At 35.7% G+C, this 23447-nt stretch overlaps 2 protein-coding genes across 2 annotated transcripts in view; one reads left to right on the forward strand and one right to left on the reverse strand.

Moving 5' to 3' along the window:
- The window catches only part of LOC306991003 (uncharacterized protein), a 538544-nt gene that overhangs the window by 21693 nt on the left and 493404 nt on the right, over positions 1–23447 (forward strand). The gene's annotated exons all lie outside the window — the stretch shown is intronic.
- ctbs (chitobiase, di-N-acetyl) lies at positions 5994–22262 on the reverse strand. Its single transcript, XM_079596581.1, has 7 exons — positions 21972–22262; positions 18863–19001; positions 10941–11149; positions 10688–10859; positions 10393–10490; positions 8031–8192; positions 5994–7847 (listed from the first exon to the last, which is right to left on the reverse strand). The coding sequence occupies exons 1-7, from the start codon at positions 22086–22088 to the stop codon at positions 7632–7634; spliced, it is 1113 nt and encodes a 370-aa protein (XP_079452707.1). The 5' UTR covers positions 22089–22262; the 3' UTR covers positions 5994–7631.

A 23447-nucleotide genomic window follows, 5' to 3' on the forward strand; every position in this document is an offset into this window, starting at 1 on the left:
CAATTTGTCTAAAGTAGCCTTATGACCAAATGGTAAAAGTTATCATGCTGAAATGTTATGTCTGTTCATTTTTGATAATTCCAATGTGTGACAGTGGAAAAAGTGCAAATCTTCTTTTTGAAAGTAGGCTTGTATGAGCCATGCCGACAGCAACTTGTAAACAGAGCGTGCACGAGGAGAACTAGGCTCGTGACTGCTCTCTCGTGCACACGTTTAATAGGCTCTCAGGAGCAGGTAGAGTGGGCGGTTATTTTCTAAAATTCGGGAAAATCTTCCACAATACCTTTAATATTTGGTCAGAAACCTTTGTTTGCAATTACAGAGATCGAACATTTCCTGTAGTTCTTGACCAGGTTTGCACACACTGCAGCAGGGATTTTGGCCCACTCCTCCATACAGACCTTCTCCAGATCCTTCAGGTTTCGGGGCTGTCGCTGGGCAATACGGACTTTCAGCTCCCTCCAAAGATTTTCTATTGGGTTCAGGTCTGGAGACTGCATGACCTTGAGATGCTTCTTACGGAGCTACTCCTTAGTTGCCCTGGCTGTGTGTTTCGGGTCGTTGTCATGCTGGAAGACCCAGCCACGACCCCTCTTCAATGCTCTTACTGAGGGAAGGAGGTTGTTGGCCAAGATCTTGCGATACATGGCCCCATCCATCCTCCCCTCAATACGGTGCAGTCGTCCTGTCCCCTTTGCAGAAAAGCATCCCCAAAGAATTATGTTTCCACCTCCATGCTTCACGGTTGGGATGGTGTTCTTGGGGTTGTACTCATCCTTCTTCCTCCAAACACGGCGAGTGGAGTTTAGACCAAAAAGCTTGTTTTTGTCTCATCAGACTACATGACCTTCTCCCATTCCTCCTCTGGATCATCCAGATTGTCATTGGAAAACTTCAGACGGGCCTGGACACGCGCTGGCTTGAGCAGGGGGACCTTGCGTGCGCTGCAGGATTTTAATCCATGTGGTATAGTGTGTAATTAATGGTTTTATTTGAGACTGTGGTCCCAGCTCTCTTCAGGTCATTGACCAGGTACTGCAGTGTAGTTCTGATCCCTCACCTTCCTCATGATCATTGATGCCCTACGAGGTGAGATCTTGCATGGTGCCCCAGACCGAGGGAGATTGACCGTCATCTTGAACTTCTTCCATTTTCAAATTTTCTTCTCACCAAGCTGCTTGCCTATTGTCCTGTAGCCCATCCCAGCCTTGTGCAGGTCTACAATTTCATCCATGATGTCCTTACACAGCTCTCTGGTCTTGGCCATTGCGGAGAGGTTGGAGTCTGTTTGATTGAGTGTGTGGACAGGTGTCTTTTATACAGGTAACAAGTTCAAACAGGTGCAGTTAATACAAGTAATGAGTGGAGAACAGGAGGGCTTCTTAAAAAAAAGTATTTGAGAGCCGGAATTCTTACTGGTTGGAAGGTGATCAAATACTTATGTCATGCAATAAAATGCAAATTAATTATTTAAAAATCATACAATGTGATTTTCTGGATTTCCGTCTCTCACAGTTGAAGTGTACCTATGATAAAAATTACAGACTTTGACATGCTTTGTAAGTAGGAAAACCTGTAAAATCGGCAGTGTATCAAATACTTGTTCCCCCCACTGTGTGTTATTTCTAAAATATTATTTTGCTAAGTGTATTTATTTATTTATTCATTCAAGTAGTGTACTTGAATATTTTCTGTTAAATCTATATAAAACCTTAATATATTGTAAATTTAAGTATAATATCATGCATGTACACAAACCAAAAAATCAATCAATCTACACACACAAAAGTATACAACACCCAAGTGTAGGAACAAACATAGACCTTGATTCACAGATCTACATAAGGATAACACGTATAAAGATATTTAAGGAAAGTGTATGTGAATTGACATATCTGGGAGTTGTTTAAACTGCTAAGAATAGTCTCACAGGTTAGTCATCAATTGTTTTCTTTAAAAATGTTCATAATTGTTATTAGTTACAAAAACAAACAAAAACGTAGTGGTCTAATTTGATACCGAAAAGTAAGATTGATTTCCCCTAACTACCTGATAGTTGGTCATACTAGTTCTTACTTCAACTTTTATTTATTTATATAGCACATTTAATAGCAACGTTGTAGCCCAAAGTGCTTAACTAAAACAATAAAACATACAGTTATAGTTATAACTACAATCTACAACATCCTTAACCAAAAGCCAAGTCAAAAAGATACGTTTTTAACTGAGACTTAAAAATTCCTATTTTTTGAGCTAGCCGTATATGAAGGGGAAGACTTCCACAACTTGGGGGCCAGAACTGAAAAAGCCCTTTGACTTCTTTTTAGAATAGGGGACAGCCAGCAAGAATTGGTTCGTTGATCTTAATGTCCTACTGATATGTAAGATCCTAAAAGGTCAGCAATGTAGTTTGGGGACCTGTTATGCAATGCTTTAAAAAACATTAATAAAATCTTATGATCGATCCTGTACTGAACAGGCAGCCAATGAAGAGAGGATAATACTGAGTAATGTGGTCCCTTTTTTTAGTGCCTGCAGCATTCTGCACCAGCTGCAGGCGGCCTAGTTGATGTTGACAGATTCCTGCATAGAGAGAGTTGCAATAGTCCATTCTTGACATAATAAAAGCATGGACAATGACCTCCAAATCTTTAAAACTAAGAAAGGGTTTTATCTTAGAAATAAATCTAAGCTGATAATATCTATTCTTTACAACAGAATTTATCTGTTTATCAAAGCTTAGGGATGAGTCGATTATTGTATATTATATTTCTCACACTATCTTTCATCGTCATTTCTAAAAGAGCTAGAGTACTGGCTATCTTCTCTTTGAATTTTGGTGGACCAAATATAATTTTAGACTTTTTTTTCCCATTAAGTTGAAGAAAGTTTGACAGCCAAACTTTAAGCTCATTCTAACAGTCCAACAAGGACTTGAAGCAGCAACCGTAAAATCCCAATACCTAAACCAGGAAAAGACCATACAGATCCAAATAACTATCGACCAATCATTCTTACCAGTTGCCACTGTAAAACAATGGATAGAATGGTAAATAATCGACTTGTTTGAACACTGGAATCGAAGAAACAAATAAGTGATTATCAATATGGCTTTAGACGAGGAAAGTGCACTATGGATCAATTAATCCGACTGAAAACTTTTATCAGAGATGGTTTCATTAGAAAAGAACATGTTGTCGTTGTCTTTTTTGACTTCTCTTGAAAGATCTTTAGCACATGGGTTTTAGAGGACGATTACCCATCTTCATTTAAAAAGATTTGGCTAGCAGATATTTGAAAGTCCAAGTAGGAAACACCTTGTCGGATATTCACAAACAAGAAAGGAGTTCCTCAGGGAAGCATTCTCTCTGTCACTCTTTTCAGCATTAAAATAAACAGCATTGAGAATATCATCGGATCTAATATATTCTGCAGCTTATATGTGGATGATCTCTTTATCTGTTATAGAGGGAAGAACATGAGTACAATTGAAAGCCAACTGCAGTTATGTATTCACAAAATATATCAGTGGTCAGTTGAAAATGGATTCAAGATCTCTAAATCAAAAACAGTCTGTACCCACTTCTGTATCCAGAGATCCCATCATCATGATCCAGAACTCTTCATTAATAGAGAACCGATTAATGTTGTTAAGGAAATCAAGTACTCTATTTGACAACAAAATGACTTTCATTCCTTATTTGAAATCACTAAAAAACAAGTGTCTTAAAGCTATGAATATAATGAAAGTATTGGCAAAAACAAAATGGGGAGCAGATTACATTGTTCTTTTGAGACTCTATAGGACACTATTTAGTTCCCGTCTGGACCATAGAAGCATAATATATGACTCATATACATGACATCATATAAGCAGATGCTTGACTCAGTACATCATCAGGGCTTACGACTTGCCTTGGGAGCATTTAGAACTTCGCCAGTGCAAAGTTTGTACATTGAAGCCAATGAACCTTCCCTTCAAAATAGACGATTGAAGCTTTCACTCCAATATGCAAAATAAAGGCAAATAAAACCAATCCAGCCTATTCTACAGTCATCAACCCACAATTTACTCCGAGAGCAAACCTAAAAGCATCAGATCCTTTGGTATTCGTATTAAACCACATTTGGAGAACTTAAATACAAATTTGAACATTTTAAATCAAATACAATTCAATTCTATATCTCCCTGGAAATTAAAGAAGCCTAATATCAATTTGAATTTGGCTCATCAGAGGAAAGGAGTAACTCATCCAAATGTATATAGAAAGCAATATTTGGAAATAAGAAACCAATTCCCTTTTTGTATTCCAAAACAGTGCTCAATTTTCTCTGCTGAAGCACGTGCTTTACTTTTAGCTTTGGAGCATATTGAAAAAACACAGCAACAAAAACTCTATAATTTTTACAGACTCGAAATCTTGCCTTTAAGCATTGGACACTTAAAAAATGTATCATCCTTTAGTGGACTGCATCTTAACCAAAGTGGATTATCTACTAAATCAGTTCTTCAGTATTATATTTTGCTGGGTTCCAGGACATGTTGGACTTTCAGGAAATGAACGAGCTGATGCAGCTGCTAAGGACGCTCTTAATCAGGAAGTTAATGAATGTCAAATTCCTCCCTCAAATATCAGACCGATTATTAATCGATATATTTTAAATAAGTGGCAAGAAGAGCGGAATATGTGCAAGAATAATAAGTTGTATGAAACTCATCAGGAAATTACAAACAGACTTTTTATCAATTTTAAAACTAGACTTGATCAAGTGGTCTACACCAGATGTCGTATGGGTCACACAAGTTTGACCCATGCTTTTTTGCTTAAAGGTGAAGACTCAACTTTATGCATGTTTTGTAAAATTCCCTTATCTGTCAAACGTATTTTATTGGATTGTCCTGGACATAATACAAGCAGAAGGCTCTTTTATTTCACTTCAGGACATATTTAATGAGATTATGCCTGAAAAGGTTTTGGATTTTTTATCATATGTTAATTTTTAAAATCTTGTATTGTTTGTTCTGTTTCAATTACCGGTAATTGCACGTGTCAAAATTATGCAAGGAATATAATCTTTAACAACTAAAAGTTTGAGTCTGAGTCTTATTATATCAAGACATTCTACTAACTAGAAGTAACTTTGCAACTTCATGTCAACTACCGGTCAGAGTATTAGCTGTCTGCTTAATATCTGCTAACAAATAATTGTATTGGTCCCCCGAACAGACATTCTACGAACTATAAGTAACTTTACAAGTACATTTGCAATTTGAAAGTAGTTGCAAAGTTCCTTGTACTAAATGTCTTAAGTAGACTAATGGATAATGTGTAACTGGAAGGTTTACTGTTAAATTTTATTGCTGAAGTTATACGAATAGAATATTATGTTATAAAAAATATGAGTAACACTTTATTTTGATGGTCCCCTTAAGACATTCTGTTGACTATAAGAAACATTCCACCTACATCAAAGTTAGAGTCAACAAACTCTCATTATAGTCAGTAGAATGTTGGGGGACCATCAAAATAAAATATTAGCTGATTTTAAACAGACAGACTACTAACTCATACTCAACTAATACTCTTTATTAGTTTTAGTTAACATGTAGGTGGTAATTTTCTTATAGTCAAAAAAATGTCTAACGGGAACCATCAAAATAAAGTGTAACTATAATGTGTTATAGTATTCAATGATCTTTCTGTCTTCATAGAAGATATGTTAGGATTGCAGTCTCTTAAATCTGTCAGATGTCATGTTTGTGAAATGGGTGTTAAGTTGGTTAGGGTGTATAAATGATTCTTTTTTGTTTGCCTCTAAAGCACGTGACAGGTGGAAGAGGCAATATTTTGACACTAAGAACTTAGGCAACAATACTTCTGAAGAATGTACAACTGGAACTTCACACCTTCTACAGTAAAATGCTACAACAACTCCAAACCAGAGATGGTGCAAAACAAATCGCAAAACGAAAATCAAGCACAAAGTTGAAGGTAGATTAAACATTTTCTTACTCTTATTTCAGTAAAATACGTACTAAATCATTCTTCATTTTGTAAAACTCTTCAACAGGGAAGAAATTGTCAATTTTGTATCATCATTTAAAAAGGATGCAGAGAAAATAAATTGCATTTAAAATACAGCATTATTCCATCAATAAAATTTAAATATTTGTGCCATGTGCTTGACATTTTTGGCAACAAGGAAGTGAAGGAGACATGTTAGGTGACATGCTGTCAAGGCTCCATTGTGAGTTCATTGTATTGGAAATACATATACATGTAGGCTACATACAAAAATGTTACATCCAAATGTGTTTTATAAGGTTTTGGGAATTTTTTAAGGCACATTTAGTAAAAAAGTACTTTTAGGGGATACATATTATCTGTGTAGCCAGCACAATTGTCCATTACTGGCAGACAGTATAATAGCCTTTTTGCCTTTGTTTCAGGTTGATGTTAGTAAGTTTTATAGAAGACAGAGGAAAAGCTGTACCTTTTCCAGAAAGTATTGATGATAGTGATTGTAGTGCATCAGAAAATATGGTCGTCGTAGTAAGAAAGAAGATCAAGCAGGATAGAAGCAGTGAGAGTGATGGCAGAGATGAAGAATATGCAGTAAATCATAGATTATTGTGGAAGTCAGGGATTTTGGTACATTATCCTATGCCAGTTTGGAAGATGTGATCCATACTACAGGTCAAAATCGAGTTACGTTTGGAAAGTGTGGGCTACACTGAAAAAGAAGAGTCTTGTTGATTTCCATTTGCGCTAGAATCTATTGATTGGGAATTCCAAGAAAGAGACGATGTTAAAGCTTTTTAATGTGTTTTGAAACACAGACATGGTTTCACTACTTTCCAGGCAAGTTTAAAAATGAAGCATGTAATTTCTGCACCATTCATGACACCAAATTAACTTAATAATGAGTTTCTGGGGAAAACAACCTTTGAATGACTGACTTGAATTACATACTTCACCTTTAACATTAAAGGTATAGCGGAGGATCTTTCCTAATTTTAGAAAAGACCCGCCCTCTCCTATTTTTAAAAAAAATGCACATGGGCAACACTGTATTTGCTCTCGAGAGGGAACGCCTACTAGCAGTGATTTTAAATGGATTTCTCCAAATAGCATGACAAACTTTACCTGTCTAGTAGAATCTTCGCGACTGCGGCATCAGTGGGAAGCCCAACCTGTGCTTTTAGCGCACGCCAGCGTGTGAACGGCCTTGCGTAAGCATATCACCAGAATGATTGACACTTAGGTGGACCAATAGTATACACTACCCACCCGGAAGAAGAAAATCCTCCGCTATACCTTTAACTACACAAATCATTATGTTTGTAATTTGTAAAAATTACCACAAAAAAAAAAATCTCTGAGAAATGAGCAGTCAAGAAAAACAAACATATTGCTTGTTATGCTGATTTAGGATCATTTGCAGGATTACATTTGCGAAATTATGTTCATGCAAATGATTACATTTTAGTATGCTTGCTGACAAGGAATATTTATTCGGATAACTATAAAACAATCAAATTAATCATAAATATGACACATATTTATGGTAAGCACTTCTTCTGTCACTCAGACCTTGTGTGAATATTGACAACAAGAGACAGCAGAATCCTATAGGACTGCAGCAGACTCCCTGTGCACTTTGGGTATTAGGGCGTTCCACATGTCCACAGTCTGTTGCTGGGCGATTGGGTCACTGCTGTAGTCCAGGAGATTTCCGTTCCACATTCCGATTCCTTTCAGACCACGTTGTGACACATAGGCAGCTTTTAGAGCAATACTTTCTGGGTCATCATACCACACCTGATGGACCTTGCCTTCTGTGTCCTGTAAATAAAAATCTTATGCATTTTAGGGAAAATATAACATGTCTGTCTAAAATACATTGACTCATATAAACTCAATATCCTGAGCATAAAACGCTGACCACTGAAATTGCATTAAGTTTGAAAAGGTGTATTTTGTACTGAAGTAAATATTGTGATTAAACATTTAGAATGAATACTGTACCTTGTAATTATAATATGGAGCTTTCTGGTTCTCATCCCACAGTCTTCCTGATATTGAGCTGTTGATCTGTTTCATCATGATGCTGTAGGGAATTTGTTTCCCGGATGCATCACTACATGGAGCCCCTCTGAATGGCACTTTTGGAATTGTACATATTCCATCCTGTTAGAATAACAAAGAGAGAGTCAAACAGAATATCAGTTTAAGCAATTATGACTTCTCTGTTCTATTGTCTAATCTACATAACTTTATTGTTGTAATAACTTTTCAATAACAATTTATATATTATAATAAAAAAATTGTGTTATTACCCCTCTGTATGTGTTTGTGTTTAGTCAAGGGTCAGTTCAGGATCATAGTCAATTCCTTATTTTTGCCCACTTTAAGTCAATTGTTTTTGTGCAAAACATTTTGAATATGGTCCATTGAAAACACACAATTAAACTATTGTATTATGATGAATTAGGATTTATTATTTGAATAGGCTGCAATACTGGTCATCAAAAAATAGGCCAATATTACGATTAATTTTACAGTGCTTTAAACACACATAGTTTTAAAGCAGCTTTACAGTGATCAACAGGAAAATAATGATTCGAACAGAGTTCAATTCAGCTGTAAAGCAGCTCTAAAAAGAAGAAAGAAAAGTGTCATTGTTCAGCTGTCAAGTCAGTTCAGTGTTGATTCAGTTCTGTTATAAAGATCATCGTTTATTAAATTAGTCCAATTTGGCTATAAAGGAGCTCTGTAGAAAACAGTGATGTCATCGTCCAGCTCAGTTCAGTTCTCATCCAATAGTAAGTGTAGTCAGACTCAGATCAATAATATTGTTGAATATTAAGTGTCCACTATCGAAGCAAGCCAGATAAAAGCAGACAGAAGACAGTCGAAGACAGAAAAAAAACCTTCATAAGTATTGAGATTCATGTGGGAAAAATTCACAAAACAATGAGCACAGCTGCTCATTAATCTCACTAAATTTCAAAATAGTTTTCATTTGATTTTCCAAAGTGTGTACGCACAATCGGTTCACAATCGAATAGGAATAGGACATCGGATCAGAGAACCGCAGCACTTGAGCGGAGAGCGATCCCATTCTCCGTCTTCATTAGTTATAAGTCTCTGTTTAACACTGTCTGATACGTTACTAGATATAACTTTTAAAGAAAGTTTTATAGCATTTACTTTTATATTATTAGTAACAGAAAGGCAAAAATACTTTCTCATTTACCATCAGCATTCAGCAAATGCGCATTTATATTATTTAAATAAATCTTTGAATATCTAATAAACATTTAATTTCACAAATCTTCCAGACTTAGTCAAATCCAGCTGTCAGATATTCTGAAGTGCGCATTTGTAGCCTGCAAGAACGTGTTTGTTGCGTGATGGTTGGTCCATGTTAATTAAATACGGACAGGAGAGTTCAGCTTCACTGGAGTTCACTTCACGGTTACTCTGTTACCCACTATGTCATATAATCATGTCATTTTCACTGTGTGCTGTATGTACATTAGTGTTACCTTTATAAGAGAGAGAGAGGGAAAAAAAGGGATTCCCAGTGCACACAAACCCAGTACCCTGTTGGTTACAGTGTTTACTTCCTTTTTTATTCATATTTGTTCATACAATTTCTTTATCTGGATATATATAACTATTTATACATAGGCATTATATCGGCCATCAGCCACCCTGCTCTCTAAGATATTGGCATTAAAAAAAACAATATTGGTCAACCACGACTATTCACAATTACAATACTTCAGAATATAATTATATGTGTTTGTATGTTAGGCCCAATCCAGTCTCAACAGAAGTCATAATCAGTCCTGCGAAATGGCACAATTGTCATATGATCTAGGTTGTAAAAAACGTACAACATAAACCTCACCATAAAAAAAAATAAAAAACTATGTCATACACTTGTACAACCTAAGTTTCGTACATTTTCATACAATTTCAACATCAGTGGTGAAAGAAATCGCAATCGCTGCAGGTGCAGAAGATGATCTAGTGCCAAAACAAGGAAGGTTGTTTACGAGTATTTTGAAATGAATACTATATTCAAGTGATTAGCAAATCACAGTGGCTACTCAGAGGAATTTTGACAGACCTCTCTGGTCAATCCAAGCACAACAAGTTGAGCAGTTTTTGCAACAACAAAAAAACTCAGCAAGTATAGTTATATTTCACCCTTTTCCCTAAGCAAGTTATTTGCCAGCTTTGTTGAGAAAGCTTACTTTTTCAGATTGGTGTTTAACTATGAATTTATTTGACATATTTATTAGTTTATTGCATCACATTTTCTATATATAGTTCCTAGTACTGCATGTTATTTTCAAAAAAGTACTGAAAATATTACCATTGAAAAATGTAGGCAGCTGTAGTCATAACCATACCATGGAACACCCATCACAAGTTTCTTTGACTGTATGTTCATGCTGATGTATTGATCATAGGCTGAAAGACATATTTCTTAACTTTAAGTGTGCATTTTGAAATGGAAACATGAAAACATAATTTATAATGTTATGGTCAAACCAACATCTTGGTTACTATTGTAACCTCCATTCCTGGATGGAGGGAATGAGACATTTGCATGAGATCAAATTTTCAAAAACCAAATGGACTAATTTTTTTATTTCTAAATTACTTACCTGTCAATGTCTGATTGAAGGGGCCATTGGCCATGGCTATACAATCACCCCAGATTTGGCTTTGCTCATCATAGGACATAACAAACAAGAGATCGCATGAATCGGCAATGGCAAGGTAATCATAGCAACGCTTATCAATGCATTTGGGAGACCAAGCCACATCAAATGATACCTATGATTCAAGAGGAGAAGACAGTATGTCAGGGGCTTTGAAAGTGCCTATTTGACATCATTGTCAGATGTGCTGTTTTACCTGAGAGCCTGGGATCTCTGTGTGGAAACTTTCAGTGGTTTCCTTGACGAGGGCTGTCAAAGCATAGTATTCATGGGAACCGGTCTGCACCGCCTGCTCAACGTCTAGGTTTATTCCATCCATAAACTGACTCTTTGCCAACTTGACCTTTGCCTGGATCCAAGCTGTCCTATTTCCTGGATCCACAATATCTGGCAGTGGCACATCTCCTGTGAAGAACATTTCATCAATCATGTCAATATGATCAGTGATAAAGTCACTTTAGCTCATACTTTGGGTTAGTGATAAAAAAAAAAAAAAAAAAACTTAGTATTGAACTTTGGGACATATATTCCCTAGTACCGTTTAGGCAGGAATGATACCTCAAATCATGTGGCTTCTTGAGAATAGGTGTGTTATTATTTTTAAGGGTTTTGATTTTGGCAAAAATAATCCCATGGATTTATATTGAAGGACTCAGGCCATATCTAAAGACCAGAATATTATAGATAATAGTGGGTGGCTGTTTTGAATTGGGGCAATATAGCAACCAAACGGAATAGCCTATTACACTATAACAACTACATAGAAAATCCCTGGCAATAACACACAATACTCCACCATCATGGTAGTGGGTTTTGCAAGGGTGTTGTTCATATGTTGTTCAAAAAATGTAAAAACATTGTATGATTAGAAATGTACTCAGTAAAACTTTGACCTGTAAATTAATGGTAAAATGTTGCCAGTAATTTACTTTTAATTGTACATTTCTTTACTGTAATCTACTTTACAGTATGTTACTAAATTAAAAATTATTTTTATTTGCAAAAAACAACCGCCTTTAATTGGCCAACTGCCATTAATTTTATAAACTAATATTTATAATGCGACATGCAGCAAATTATCAATGTTTCTTGATCTTGTCCTGGACTGAAGCACAAGACTCTATTTATCAGCACAATGGTAACCCACAAAAACAAAATTTTACGGTAAACTACTGGCAACAGTTTTGTTACTTGCCAGTATATAATTTTTTTTTTTAACTTACATTGTATTACTGTGGGTGTGTCTTTTTATCCCACACCTTTAACCCTTTTAACCCTACAAGACAATCCTGCAGTGATTGCACTACAAAGAGTAAAAGTAACATTGATGTAGTGTCGTAGTGAGATAATTAAGTGAATATGTAAGTGATTGTTGAGCATTAGTGATGAACACCTGCTGTTAATAATTAGATTTAATGAAGGATAGAGGAGGTACAACAAAAACAGAAAAAAAGAGAAGAGCTGAGCAGAAACACAAGACCTACAACTGACTTCCAGCCATTGCCTATTATTACACTAATTACTAACCAGTTTGACTTAATTTCTGTCATATGTCTAGAGAAGCTCTTATTGAGAATTAACAGAGATGTTGTTTAATTGAAAAGGTTTGATGTGGTCAATCATTATGGATAACAGTGTTTGCTTCAGTTGGGCTTTTAACACTTTGGCTTTTTAAACAATTTATTTTTTTCATCTGGTTGCTTAAACTGTGTTTTTTCAAAGCACATTTGTTATGGCAAAAAAAAAAAATTATGATGACCATTGAATGCTTATAGTTATGTATTGATGATGACATAGCCATCATATAGTCTCTTGATTCACAATCTCATTCGGTGTGTGTCCCTTATCAAAAGGATTACATTACACCCAGCATGCATTGCGACATGAAACTTTTGATTGTCACCATTGTTGAGATTCCTCTGCTGATTGTTTATTTATTTATTTCATACATGTACAAAAGTTCTTGTTGAGATTTAACAGAGATTTAGTTGTTGATGTTTTATAGAAATAATTAAGTTTGTAGTCACAGGGATTAAAGCAAAAAAATAAAAATAAAACTTTTGACTGAAATTTTCCTCAGCCAAACCCCATTCCACAGCCTGTCACACATCCAGTGTGAAGTTTTTTTCTTCTTGTAATTGGGAGTATAGTGAGTACATGGCATGCATTACCTTCACAAATGAAATACTCAAAGTACATTTGGATTTAAAGAAAGGCCATTTTGAACTGCGTTTCTATTATTTACACACTTTTATGAAATATCAATGTTTTCAATCTATTGCTTTTACAAGACTTGACTCTTTATGATGTAGTCATACAAATAATTAACCATTTGCATAACTTTAACACATGTTTTTATTTCTCAAAATATTAAAAGCCAACAGTGCCAACTTTTGCTGCAAAGTGAGCTAATATCACAAACAATGTTTAATATTTTAACCTAGCCATTATGTATAAATAATATTTAACGTTTTTTATATTTTATTTTACTTTGAGGACGCTGGGAGTGAACGCTGGTGTGTCTTGCTACCGCTGCTCACCGGACGTTTGTTTGAATTATTACTAGACCTAATGCTAAGTTAATTCTTAAACCTGTTATACTTCTACCGCTGTGGTATTTGCCGTCTATGTTTGGGAATATTCTTGGTTTACCCTGCTGCTGACTAGCCTGGTCCTACCAGACTCTCGTACATTTCATGTGTACAGGGAGTCTGGCCACTCTCCATTGACAAGCATTAACTCTCTGGGGACCAAGGTGTTTTTGGGGCCCTGACATTTGCTTATAAACATATTAACCCTCTGGGGTCTGAGGGGTTTTTGGGGCCCTTGAGATGTTTTGACATGCCCTGACATTTGTGCTTATTTCAGCTAATTACAACATACATTTGGCCAACATAATTCTGCTGTATTCAGCACAAACTCTGCTACAATAATATGTGAGCAAAATGGAAGTTACATGTTTGCATTTTATAGAAAAAAAATATTATGCGTGGTTGGTAAGTTTTGGGAAAAAAATTGTCACTGCAATGAACACATATATATCAAAACCAACTGAGTATTTTGAATCTCTTTTGCACTGATAAGAAAAAAAGCGAGCAGATCACGCCGGCGTGATTGCCGACCCCAGAGGGTTAATGGTAAAGGTGTAATTACGCTCTATTTATCACAAACAGGGCTACCATAATATGTGAGCAACATGCATGTACATGTTTGTATTTTTGAGAGAATAATGTTTATGCATGGTTATTCAAAAAAACAAAAAATAAAAGTGTCTGAAATAATGCCACAAAACACATAGTAAATATGTGTTCACAATACTTTTGAGTAATGGATGTTGTCGTCTAGAGTTTTTCCTTCAAAATGATCTGAAAATCATCCTGCCTAGTCATTCACATAAAACAATACATTGATTTACATTTTGTAAAACACTTTTTGTTTGGGAAGGCAATATGCGCAATGGGCGTGGACGATCCAAAACCATCATGTATAGTGAGTGGTTCACACCTGAGAAGACAATGGCCCGCATACTGAGTTTGCATAATGAGCCTTTCATTCAGGTGTGTCACACAAGAAAGAATATGAGGACAAAATAAATTTATATATATATATATATATATATATATATATATATATATATATATATATAATCTAAATATAAATTAAAGTCAAAAGCACATTTTTAGTACATAGTCATACCCGGAAACCTGGATTTAAAAAAATAAAATAAAATAAATTATACCTGCAAATTGTATAATATCCAAGGTAAACATTTCTAGTAATAGTGTGCAGTTAATTCTCATACTCTATTTTCAGAAAGTATTGGAATACATCCTCTGCCCAAATGTGTCACTAATAAAAAACAATAATACATAATTTAATGAGAAGGCTTATATTGACCTATAAAGATTATTTTACATCTACCTTGAAAATATATTTTTTGCTATTTTATTAAAAAGTGTTCACATGTAAATCAACAACAATTACAATTTTAACAATATTTCAAGTGTAATCTTTCTTTTTTAAAGTATCATACATATTTCAAAGTTAAGGATTCATTAGTTTGATATAGCCTAACGTTACATTGGAACAAACACTATAACATCTATAGTTTATGAGTTTATTTTTGACAAAACATACTATATATTTAACATATGAGCAGAAACTGGCTAACAAAAGCTTATTTGATGTCTATTTTACAGTAAAAACTTATCAAAAACTAGCCACAACTAGTAGCAACAGCGCATATATGCCGTTCATTCATCACACACAGAAACGCGATTCATATGTAAACAGTCTTTTTGCGGTTTACAGACACCATTCTATATCGCGATTACAACAAAGCATATACGAATAAAAAACATACAACTAATCCTCAACTGGATCCATTGCTCCTCGAAGTGAAACCAGCACTTCTGAGGTAAATTTCCCAGGATTATTCATCACAGCCTCGCAAAATGACACATAGTACATTCATCTGATTAAACCTGATTAAACCTGATGTGTTTTATCCAGCGGATGTGGCCGGTTTGCATGTATTGCCTCAGATCATTTGTGTTTGAATAGTGCGCGCTCTCCGTGGGCGTGGTCACATTAAAAGACAACGAGCTATAATGAGCTGAAATGAGAACTCGCTCTTTTTATATAGATTACATAAACAGAGAATATTTGTTTTAGTTTTGAATTAGATCATTTAAAAGTACACACTTAAATGATTATAAAGATATATTGCTCATGCCTGGGTGAATAGTTTTCGCTGAGTTTTGTTTAAAGGGTTAGTTCACCCAAAAATGAAAATAATGTCATTAATGACTCACCCTCATGTCGTTCTAAGCCCGTAAGACCTCCGTTCATCTTCGGAACACAGTTTAAGATATTTTAGATTTAGTCCGAAAGATTTTTGTCCCTCCATTGAAGCTGTATATACAGTATACTGTCCATGTCCATAAAGGTAATATAAACATCATCAAAGTAGTCCATGTGACATCAGTGGGTTAGTTAGAAGTTTTTGAAGCATCGAAAATACTTTTTGGTCCAAAAATAACACAAAATAAGACTTTATTCAGCATTGTATTCTCTCCCGGGTCTGTTGTCAATCTGCGTTCAGGACTCCGCAGTGACGCTGCTGACGTAAGACGCTGATGACGTGTTATCTGGTGCGCCCGAGCTTCGTTTACAGTCTGAGGAAGACGCACGCTATATTCAAGCTATTCTACATTGTTTGCGTGGATATCATTTTTTAATGGTGCGTAAATGTGCATGTTGCGGATGAGACACTTTTACAGCGTGCGTTTCCCTCAGTCTATAAATGAAGCTCGGGCGCACCAGATAATACGTCATCAGCGTCTTACGCCATCAGCGTAACTGTGAAGGATTGACAACAGACCCGGGAGAGAATACAATGCTGAATAAAGTCTTATTTTGTGTTATTTTTGGACCAAAAAGTATTTTCGATGCTTCAAAAACTTCTAACTAACCCACTGATGTCACATGGAATACTTTGATGATGTTTATATTACCTTTATGGACATGGACAGTATACTGTATATACAGCTTCAATTGAGGGAGAGAAATCTCTCGGACTAAATCTAAAATATCTTAAACTGTGTTCCGAAGATGAACGGAGGTCTTACGGGCTTAGAACGACATGAGGGTGAGTCATTAATGACATTATTTTCATTTTTGGGTGAACTAACCCTTTAAGTTCACAGACGTGTTCCAGAAAAAAAGTTCACAGAGAAAGAAAAGGCAGAAAGCACACCCTGTTTATTTTCTTTATTTTACAAAAGCACAATGTTTTATTTCGATTGTAAGTGGACACATAAAAAAAGAGACATTTAACAGCTTATTTTTTCATATTTCTTAAGTCTGTATGACAAAAATGACGGAGTATTTTAAATCTATTTTGCTGCTATGTAAAAAAAAATGGGGTCCCCAGAGGGTTAACTTCCTTGAAGGTGGGTACTCGGTTGAAGTTTAAAACTATTGAATCTGCCCAGAGCCACTCTGGATCTGCCATAACCAATCGCTAACGTTTGGTCGTGAGTCTCATGACGTATGTCAACTCAAAGTAACGCACGACCTCAGTGTCATCGTTCTCAACCACTCCCTCTGTTCGCTGATTGGACCGGTGAAAAATTGATCGGCGAAAACCCAAGAATATACCGCAAGCCCAGACGTAGTACTGCAGGAAAATGAAAATTGAGCGGAAGTACGTAGGAGGATATCCCAGTGATGATACTAGTGAAATATCACATATTCGAGGACCATATACAAATATTTATACAACACTACTATTATGGAATTATATTTTATAGTGCTTGTGTTGTTAAATTGAGCTTATATTTTCCACTGTAATTAGCAAAGAACATTTATATGTGTTAAATAGGAATACAATACATTATAAAAAAAGTTAATCTCATGGGCACAGTAGGCTATGCAACACCTGCTCTTCTTCCTCTCTCATCTCCATCACATTCTCTATTTCTTCTTCTCGCAGTCCTAATCTTTACCTGTATATCTTACCTTCCCAAAGCTGAGATTTGATACAGTCGTTGCAAACTGATTGTTTCTGTTACTCGTTTAAAACTTCTATCGTAAACAGTTGTTTGGTTTAGCTACATCTCGCAGCAGGCTAGTCTCGCATTTTATGACCATAACTGAAGCGTGTCGTGAAGCGGCGCGCTGGAATTTGCACACTTCTGTGAAAATAAAGCCCTAAAGACTACTTTGATTTTCTTTTTCACCTTGCCTGGGAAAACAAGCGAGAGTTGAGACGGCGTCTCTCTCTATTTGGGCGAACTTTTCGCGCATCTACATTTAAAATAACGAACATAAACGGCCCCTAAAGCTACTCAGATGAGGTCGATTATCGTGGATAATATAAACGACCTCATCTGAGCATCTTAAAGGTGCTCTAAGCGATCTCGGTTGGCGTAACCTCTTGTTGATGTTTGAATTATTATCAAACAAAACGGAGGCTAGCTAGACCCTCCCTCCTCCTCATCCACGCAATAACCCCCCAAACCCCACCCCACATCATTCTTGTCGGTTATTGGCTGGAACAGTTTGTTATGTTTCGTGGTGCGGGTCGCTCTGTTTATTGCTGTTTGTTTTTGCTGCTGTTTGTGGAGCTTGGGCTTTGTGCAGAGACCGCGTTTTTTTACAGTGTGTTCAGGGGACAGGCAGCTAGCGGATAGTGAGGAGATGTTTGCGGTAAGTTATGTTAAAAAAAGGTTTTGGCCTAAAAAACGCGCGAGATCGCTTAGAGCACCTTTAAATATCAATATGCAATATCATTGCAGCAATGTTTTATGCACTGTATGATTTTATTGTTCTTCAAAATAACCTATTACTGAAACACATGCTGTATCAATAAATATAAAACTAAAATACAAATAAAATCAAAGATTAGACACAGGAAGAGATCGGTGAATCAAAGTCCAAGATGATTATCGTCACAATGGCACGCCAAAAACACCTGATCAACAACTTCCTCTTGGCCTTTTAAAAAAAAAGTGCTTTATAAACTCACTGTCACCGCAGCCAGAGAAAAATAAATGAGCTCAACTAAAGCAAACACTTACAAACTGTATTATTTTCAATAAAACTTCAACAACTCTCTGTTAATTCTCAACAAGAACGTTTTTACATGTATGAAATAAATAATGTTAAACTGATTTGTAAACTGGTTTCACACTCTCGTGGCTGGGAGTCAGTTGTAGTTATTGTGTTTCTTTTTTTTTTCTCCTCTTGTTTCTATTTCCTTCAGTGCTTATCAGGTGTTTCATCAGTGTCTGAATTCACTCACTTCTTTTAATTCACTCTGTCACTCTGTACTATATTAGTAAACTAATGTATGGAATGGTGAATGAGGTAGGGTGTGGTTTGAGCCTCTTGAGTGTCACTGGCGAATTTGGGTGCAGTTAATTCACAGTACATGTCTATTTTCTTGAAAATTACAAATATTGCCTAGAATGCATTGTTTTCTATTGTATATTACTGTTTTAATTGAAAATGTATGTTACTGTCAGAATTTCGCCAGTTTCACTCACAGTGTAGGCTACAAAATACTTACAAAAGACAAAATAAACTTTGCTATAACGTCTAGTCAAATCCTACCTTTCAGGACCAATCGAGCTCCTTTAGAGTGAGCATAACACATGAGTTCAGCATCATATTGTCCAAAAGCTGCAACTGTTGTAACTTTCGTCCAGTCATAAAACTTCCAAGCCTTTTTTCCAACATCAAATACAAAAACCTGGAATAGATGCATAACCTGTTTGTGTTAGACAGCTTTCTAGAAAAAAAGATAAGAGTTTTATTTTAATTTTATTTTTAATAGAGATTATTGTCTTTATCACGATACATTGTTATAATCTGTGTATTTTACTCAGACACAAAAAATTACCTTAAATAAATGTAAAGGGGTCCTATTATGCCCTTTCACAAAGTTTTGTTTTTGTTTTTGGGGTGTACTAGGATATGTTTTCATGATTGATTGTTCATGAAATGCATTATTTTTCACAGTGATTTGCAGTGCTTAGTGTTCAGGGAATGTATTGTCTGACATGGAGTGTCATAATTGCTTTCCATAATTGCGAGTTCTTGTCAAGTGTAAATATTGAGGATGGCATCAATTTCAAACCAATTCAAGCCTGATTCAGACCCTGACAATGTTAGAGGATCATGCAGAATGGATTTCACAGGACGTATCAGAGTGGTACGTTTATATATATATATATATATATACACATTATATACACAATGTTATATCCACCATTTAATCATGACATTTGTTGGAAACTAAGGTAATACAAACAGTAATCGATCACAAAACCATGGTTCATTTTCCTAAGCAGCGGTGAACTGTCTTACAAAAGGTAGAGCTAACAAAAGCAACGGAAAACAAGCTGATCTCCATAAAATGTGCAGCGCACAGATATTTTGGGTTATAATGTTCAGGAACAGTGTTTAAAATAAGTTTTAACCAAGTTCGTCAGCCTTGAAGGTCAAACAAATGAGTTTTGGAAATGTTGAGGATAAAACATCAGTGTCTCTTTGACATAGCGACAACACTTCTTCTATAATAAAGCTCAACCAGGCAGGCCTTTTCCCCCTTTTTGCGTATTCCATGAGCGGTGATTATTTAAATGAATAGCCTACCATTGTGGCTTCATAAGATCCAGAAAAAAATGCATTGTAGTCCAAACGAGCCGTTCACTGCAGTTCTAGAAAAGTTCTGTTAAGTTAAATATCTCCATTTGGAGTGGACTTTGAGCTTTGCAACCTTGCAGATATTTTTTATACCCAAACAGCAACATTACACACTAACTAAAGTTGAAAAAGTGGAAAAGCGTAACATAACCCCTTTAATGTTGTGTTTAATTTATTCTCTTCAAATCAGTTATTTATAAAGTTCTGAGTAAAACAGCATGCAGCAGCAGTAATTGGTGATGATGAATTATAGTGAGTGAATGAGCTAAAAAGTGAAGATATAAAGCAGTTAAGTTTCTTTCTTGGTACTGCCACAAAGAAGCTAAACAACGGACAGTTTTAGACACTGAATGTCACTAAATGAATGTACTACTAAATTAATGTACTACTAATGATCTAGCACAGTGTTTCCCAACCGGGGTGCCGCGGCCAAAATGTCTGTTTTGTCGAGTATACTCATGAGAGCAGTCTTAAATTAGTTAAACTCTTAAATTAACGTTAAGAGTTGTGAGAAATGGGACGCGTGTGACATCCACATGTGCAGTGACAGCAGAATCACAGAACACAGGGAACAGAGAAACTTACCCACTGCTCTTGACTAAAAAACGCTGGTAGCTTTGAGGATTAATCTATATTTAATTTATCATTTATGCAGTGAAGACTTAGCCTGGGTTTCCCCATACTGCCTTTGCGCAGTGCGATTTTATTCTCGCTGAAAGGCAGTCTGGAAACCATGGACCTGATTTCCGCCTCGTTTAGGGAACCAATCACAGAACGGGGAGGGAGCAGCAAGACGATGACGACATCTATGCGACACAACTAAGCAGTTTGTTTATGGATTCAACATGGCAGCAGACGCGAAGCTACCTTTTGATGCAGCCTTAGATATTGTTCTAAGTAGTTTAGAACGCAAGTTTATTTTGAAAAAAGAGCAGCTTTTGGCGTCTATACATACGTCATCTGGTATAATGGAAACGATTGGTTATGAGCTACGTACAGGCGCATTTGATAGACATTCTTAGCACCCAATAAACGGCGCCGGGCATTCGTAAACCACGCCTCAAATACGAGAAAATGCGCATGTGGTTCCCAGACCCAAGTCTCAACGAGAATTGGGTCTGGCGTTAGCCAGGCTAGTGAAGACTAAAGTGTTTGATAACTTTATTACATTTCTGTGTATTTCCTACCTGTAGACAGGTGGGCACAGGTAAATATGAAATTTATTATGGGCTTATGTGAAGATTGTTTTAAGTTCACTTAAATGAAAAGTTGTTTTAATTTTTGGAGCCTAATACATTTTAAAATTGATAGCTTTCAATGATACTGTACTAGTGTTGAATGGTGATAATTAATGTTTAAATAATTGAAGATATCAGTTGCAGGATTGGTATCAGTGATACTGGCCTTCATTCATAAAAAGATGCCATTGAACAATTATTTAAAATATAATGTCTTTATGTTGTTTCAACATTAATTTAAAGATTCACTGTGAAATTATTACATTATAAAATATATTTAAAACAAGCTATCTTGCGCAATTATAACAAAATTATCCCAATATAAAAACACAAATACACTTAGTGAGCAAACATTTAGGTGAGATTTGCAATGTTGAGCAATGTTTATATATGAATAAAAGCCTTCGTTAAATATGTCATCATGTAAAGTGATCTCTTTAGAATAAATTAATTAATGATTTCCTAGACTTTAAATGGATGGACAACATTTTTTTATAATCTTAAAAATATCTATATGACAGACAGTAAGCCTATATTCAGAAGTTCTTCCCTGTGGTATTGAAAGTCGATACATTTCAAGGTATAGTATCAAAGTAGTGCTGTAGGCCTATCGTGACAACACTAGCGTAGGGTGGGACAATTTTTTTTTAATTTTCAAAGGGTGCCTTGACTGAAAAAAAAGGTTGGGAAACACTGATCTAGCATAATATGTGTTTTCAAATGCCACTTGGTTTGATATGGTGTGTCCGTTCAGACTCAGATGAACTGTAACTCACCTCAAACGCCGGTTGGGATCGAATGGGTTGACAGAGTTCCTCTCGTGCACATGGACAAATGTTGGACCACACCTGTGCGGACAAAGTCAGCACTAGGAAAGACACAGATATCTTCATTGTATGCAAAAATATATGTTACAGAAATAAAAACATCACCTCTGTCTACAAATCTAAACAGAGCGTAACAACACGTGACACCAAAAAAGAAATGAAAGATGAGAAGAAAAGAAATACACAGGAAACCGAGTAAAAAAGGGGGTGGGGTAAACTGTCTCGAACTGATTCTGGTCTGATTCGATAACACGATTCACATGACATGAAATGTTACGTTAATAAAGATAGGATTTTTATCGTTTTATAGATAATTCTGAGTTTGACATTTATATTGTGTTTTATCTGTTACATCGCAATTCAAAGCTGATGATATAATTAAATCACACTGTTAAATTATTATTATTAAATAAAGCCATTGTAATAAAATAGTTAGGCTATTACCACTTATCTAGGCTATACATTATACTTTTTTTTAAATTCTATTTAGTTTTAGCTATAAAGGTGCTGTCTGATGATAGCAGTTCCCTAAATAGCCTAAAATAATTCAATAAATACGTAGGCCTACAATAAGCACTTAACTAAAAATATAACTATTAAATAATAATAAAAATATGAATATGAATAAATAGTGGATGTCAGTTTATAAATGTCAGTGGTTTATCTCAGTTAAGATCTGACTCAAAAATAATTATTCTTTCCAATTGGACATCGCTAATAGAATGTCGAGTTTGATAGTTTCGTATTATTGACGGTTTGTGTATTTTGTGTTGATATGTTAAAGTGTAAGTGTATAAACTCAGGATCATTAAGCCTGGCCATAACACGTTTTAAAGTTCCACACAACAATTTTAGACAACAACCACTATAGCAGGGGTGCCTAATCCTGTTCCTGGGGATCTACCTGCAGAGTTCAGATTCAACACTGATCAAACACACTTGTCTATATTATCAAGTGCTCCTGAATATCAGGAGCTGGTTCAGTTCATCAGGGTTAGAGCTGATCTCCAGGAACAGAATTGGAAACCCTCTGCAGTATAGTGTGAATTGGGCATTAAGAGCCACTGTGCGCCCTCTGCAGGAGAAACACACTTCTAGCTGTATCAGTCGTTCTACTGGTTTGGTTTTAGTTCATTCAGCACCCTTAACTTCCTCATACATGTCAACAGGGAAGTTAGCTATTTTCTGGGGATTTAATAACTACTTTTTACCAAACTGTACATCAGCTAACGTGGTGGGCAGATCGAGGCTTCGTGAAACAATTAAACAGTTGAAGCAAATATGCCATATTGTGTCGAGGCTTCGAAACAATCCGACACCCGTCTCAACGGTGACATCTAGTGGTCACTTGCAGGTGTTGATCTGAAACAACCTTGACAACCTTGACAAAAAATGTGTTGTTGTTTTTATTATTGTATTTTTCTA

Source organism: Phoxinus phoxinus, assembly GCF_949152265.1.
Source record: "Phoxinus phoxinus genome assembly, chromosome: 22".
Taxonomy (NCBI): Eukaryota; Metazoa; Chordata; class Actinopteri; order Cypriniformes; family Leuciscidae; genus Phoxinus; species Phoxinus phoxinus.

Bases quoted from the DNA above. Each gene is read 5' to 3' on its own strand.
- ctbs (XM_079596581.1), bottom strand. From the start codon at position 22,088: ATGAAGATATCTGTGTCTTTCCTAGTGCTGACTTTGTCCGCACAGGTG. The intron at 19,002-21,971 runs GTGAGTTACAGT...CATCTATTCCAG, and splicing joins GATCCCAACCGGCGTTTGAG to GTTTTTGTATTTGATGTTGG. The intron at 11,150-18,862 runs GTAGGATTTGAC...TGTTCTTCACAG, and splicing joins AGCTCGATTGGTCCTGAAAG to GAGATGTGCCACTGCCAGAT.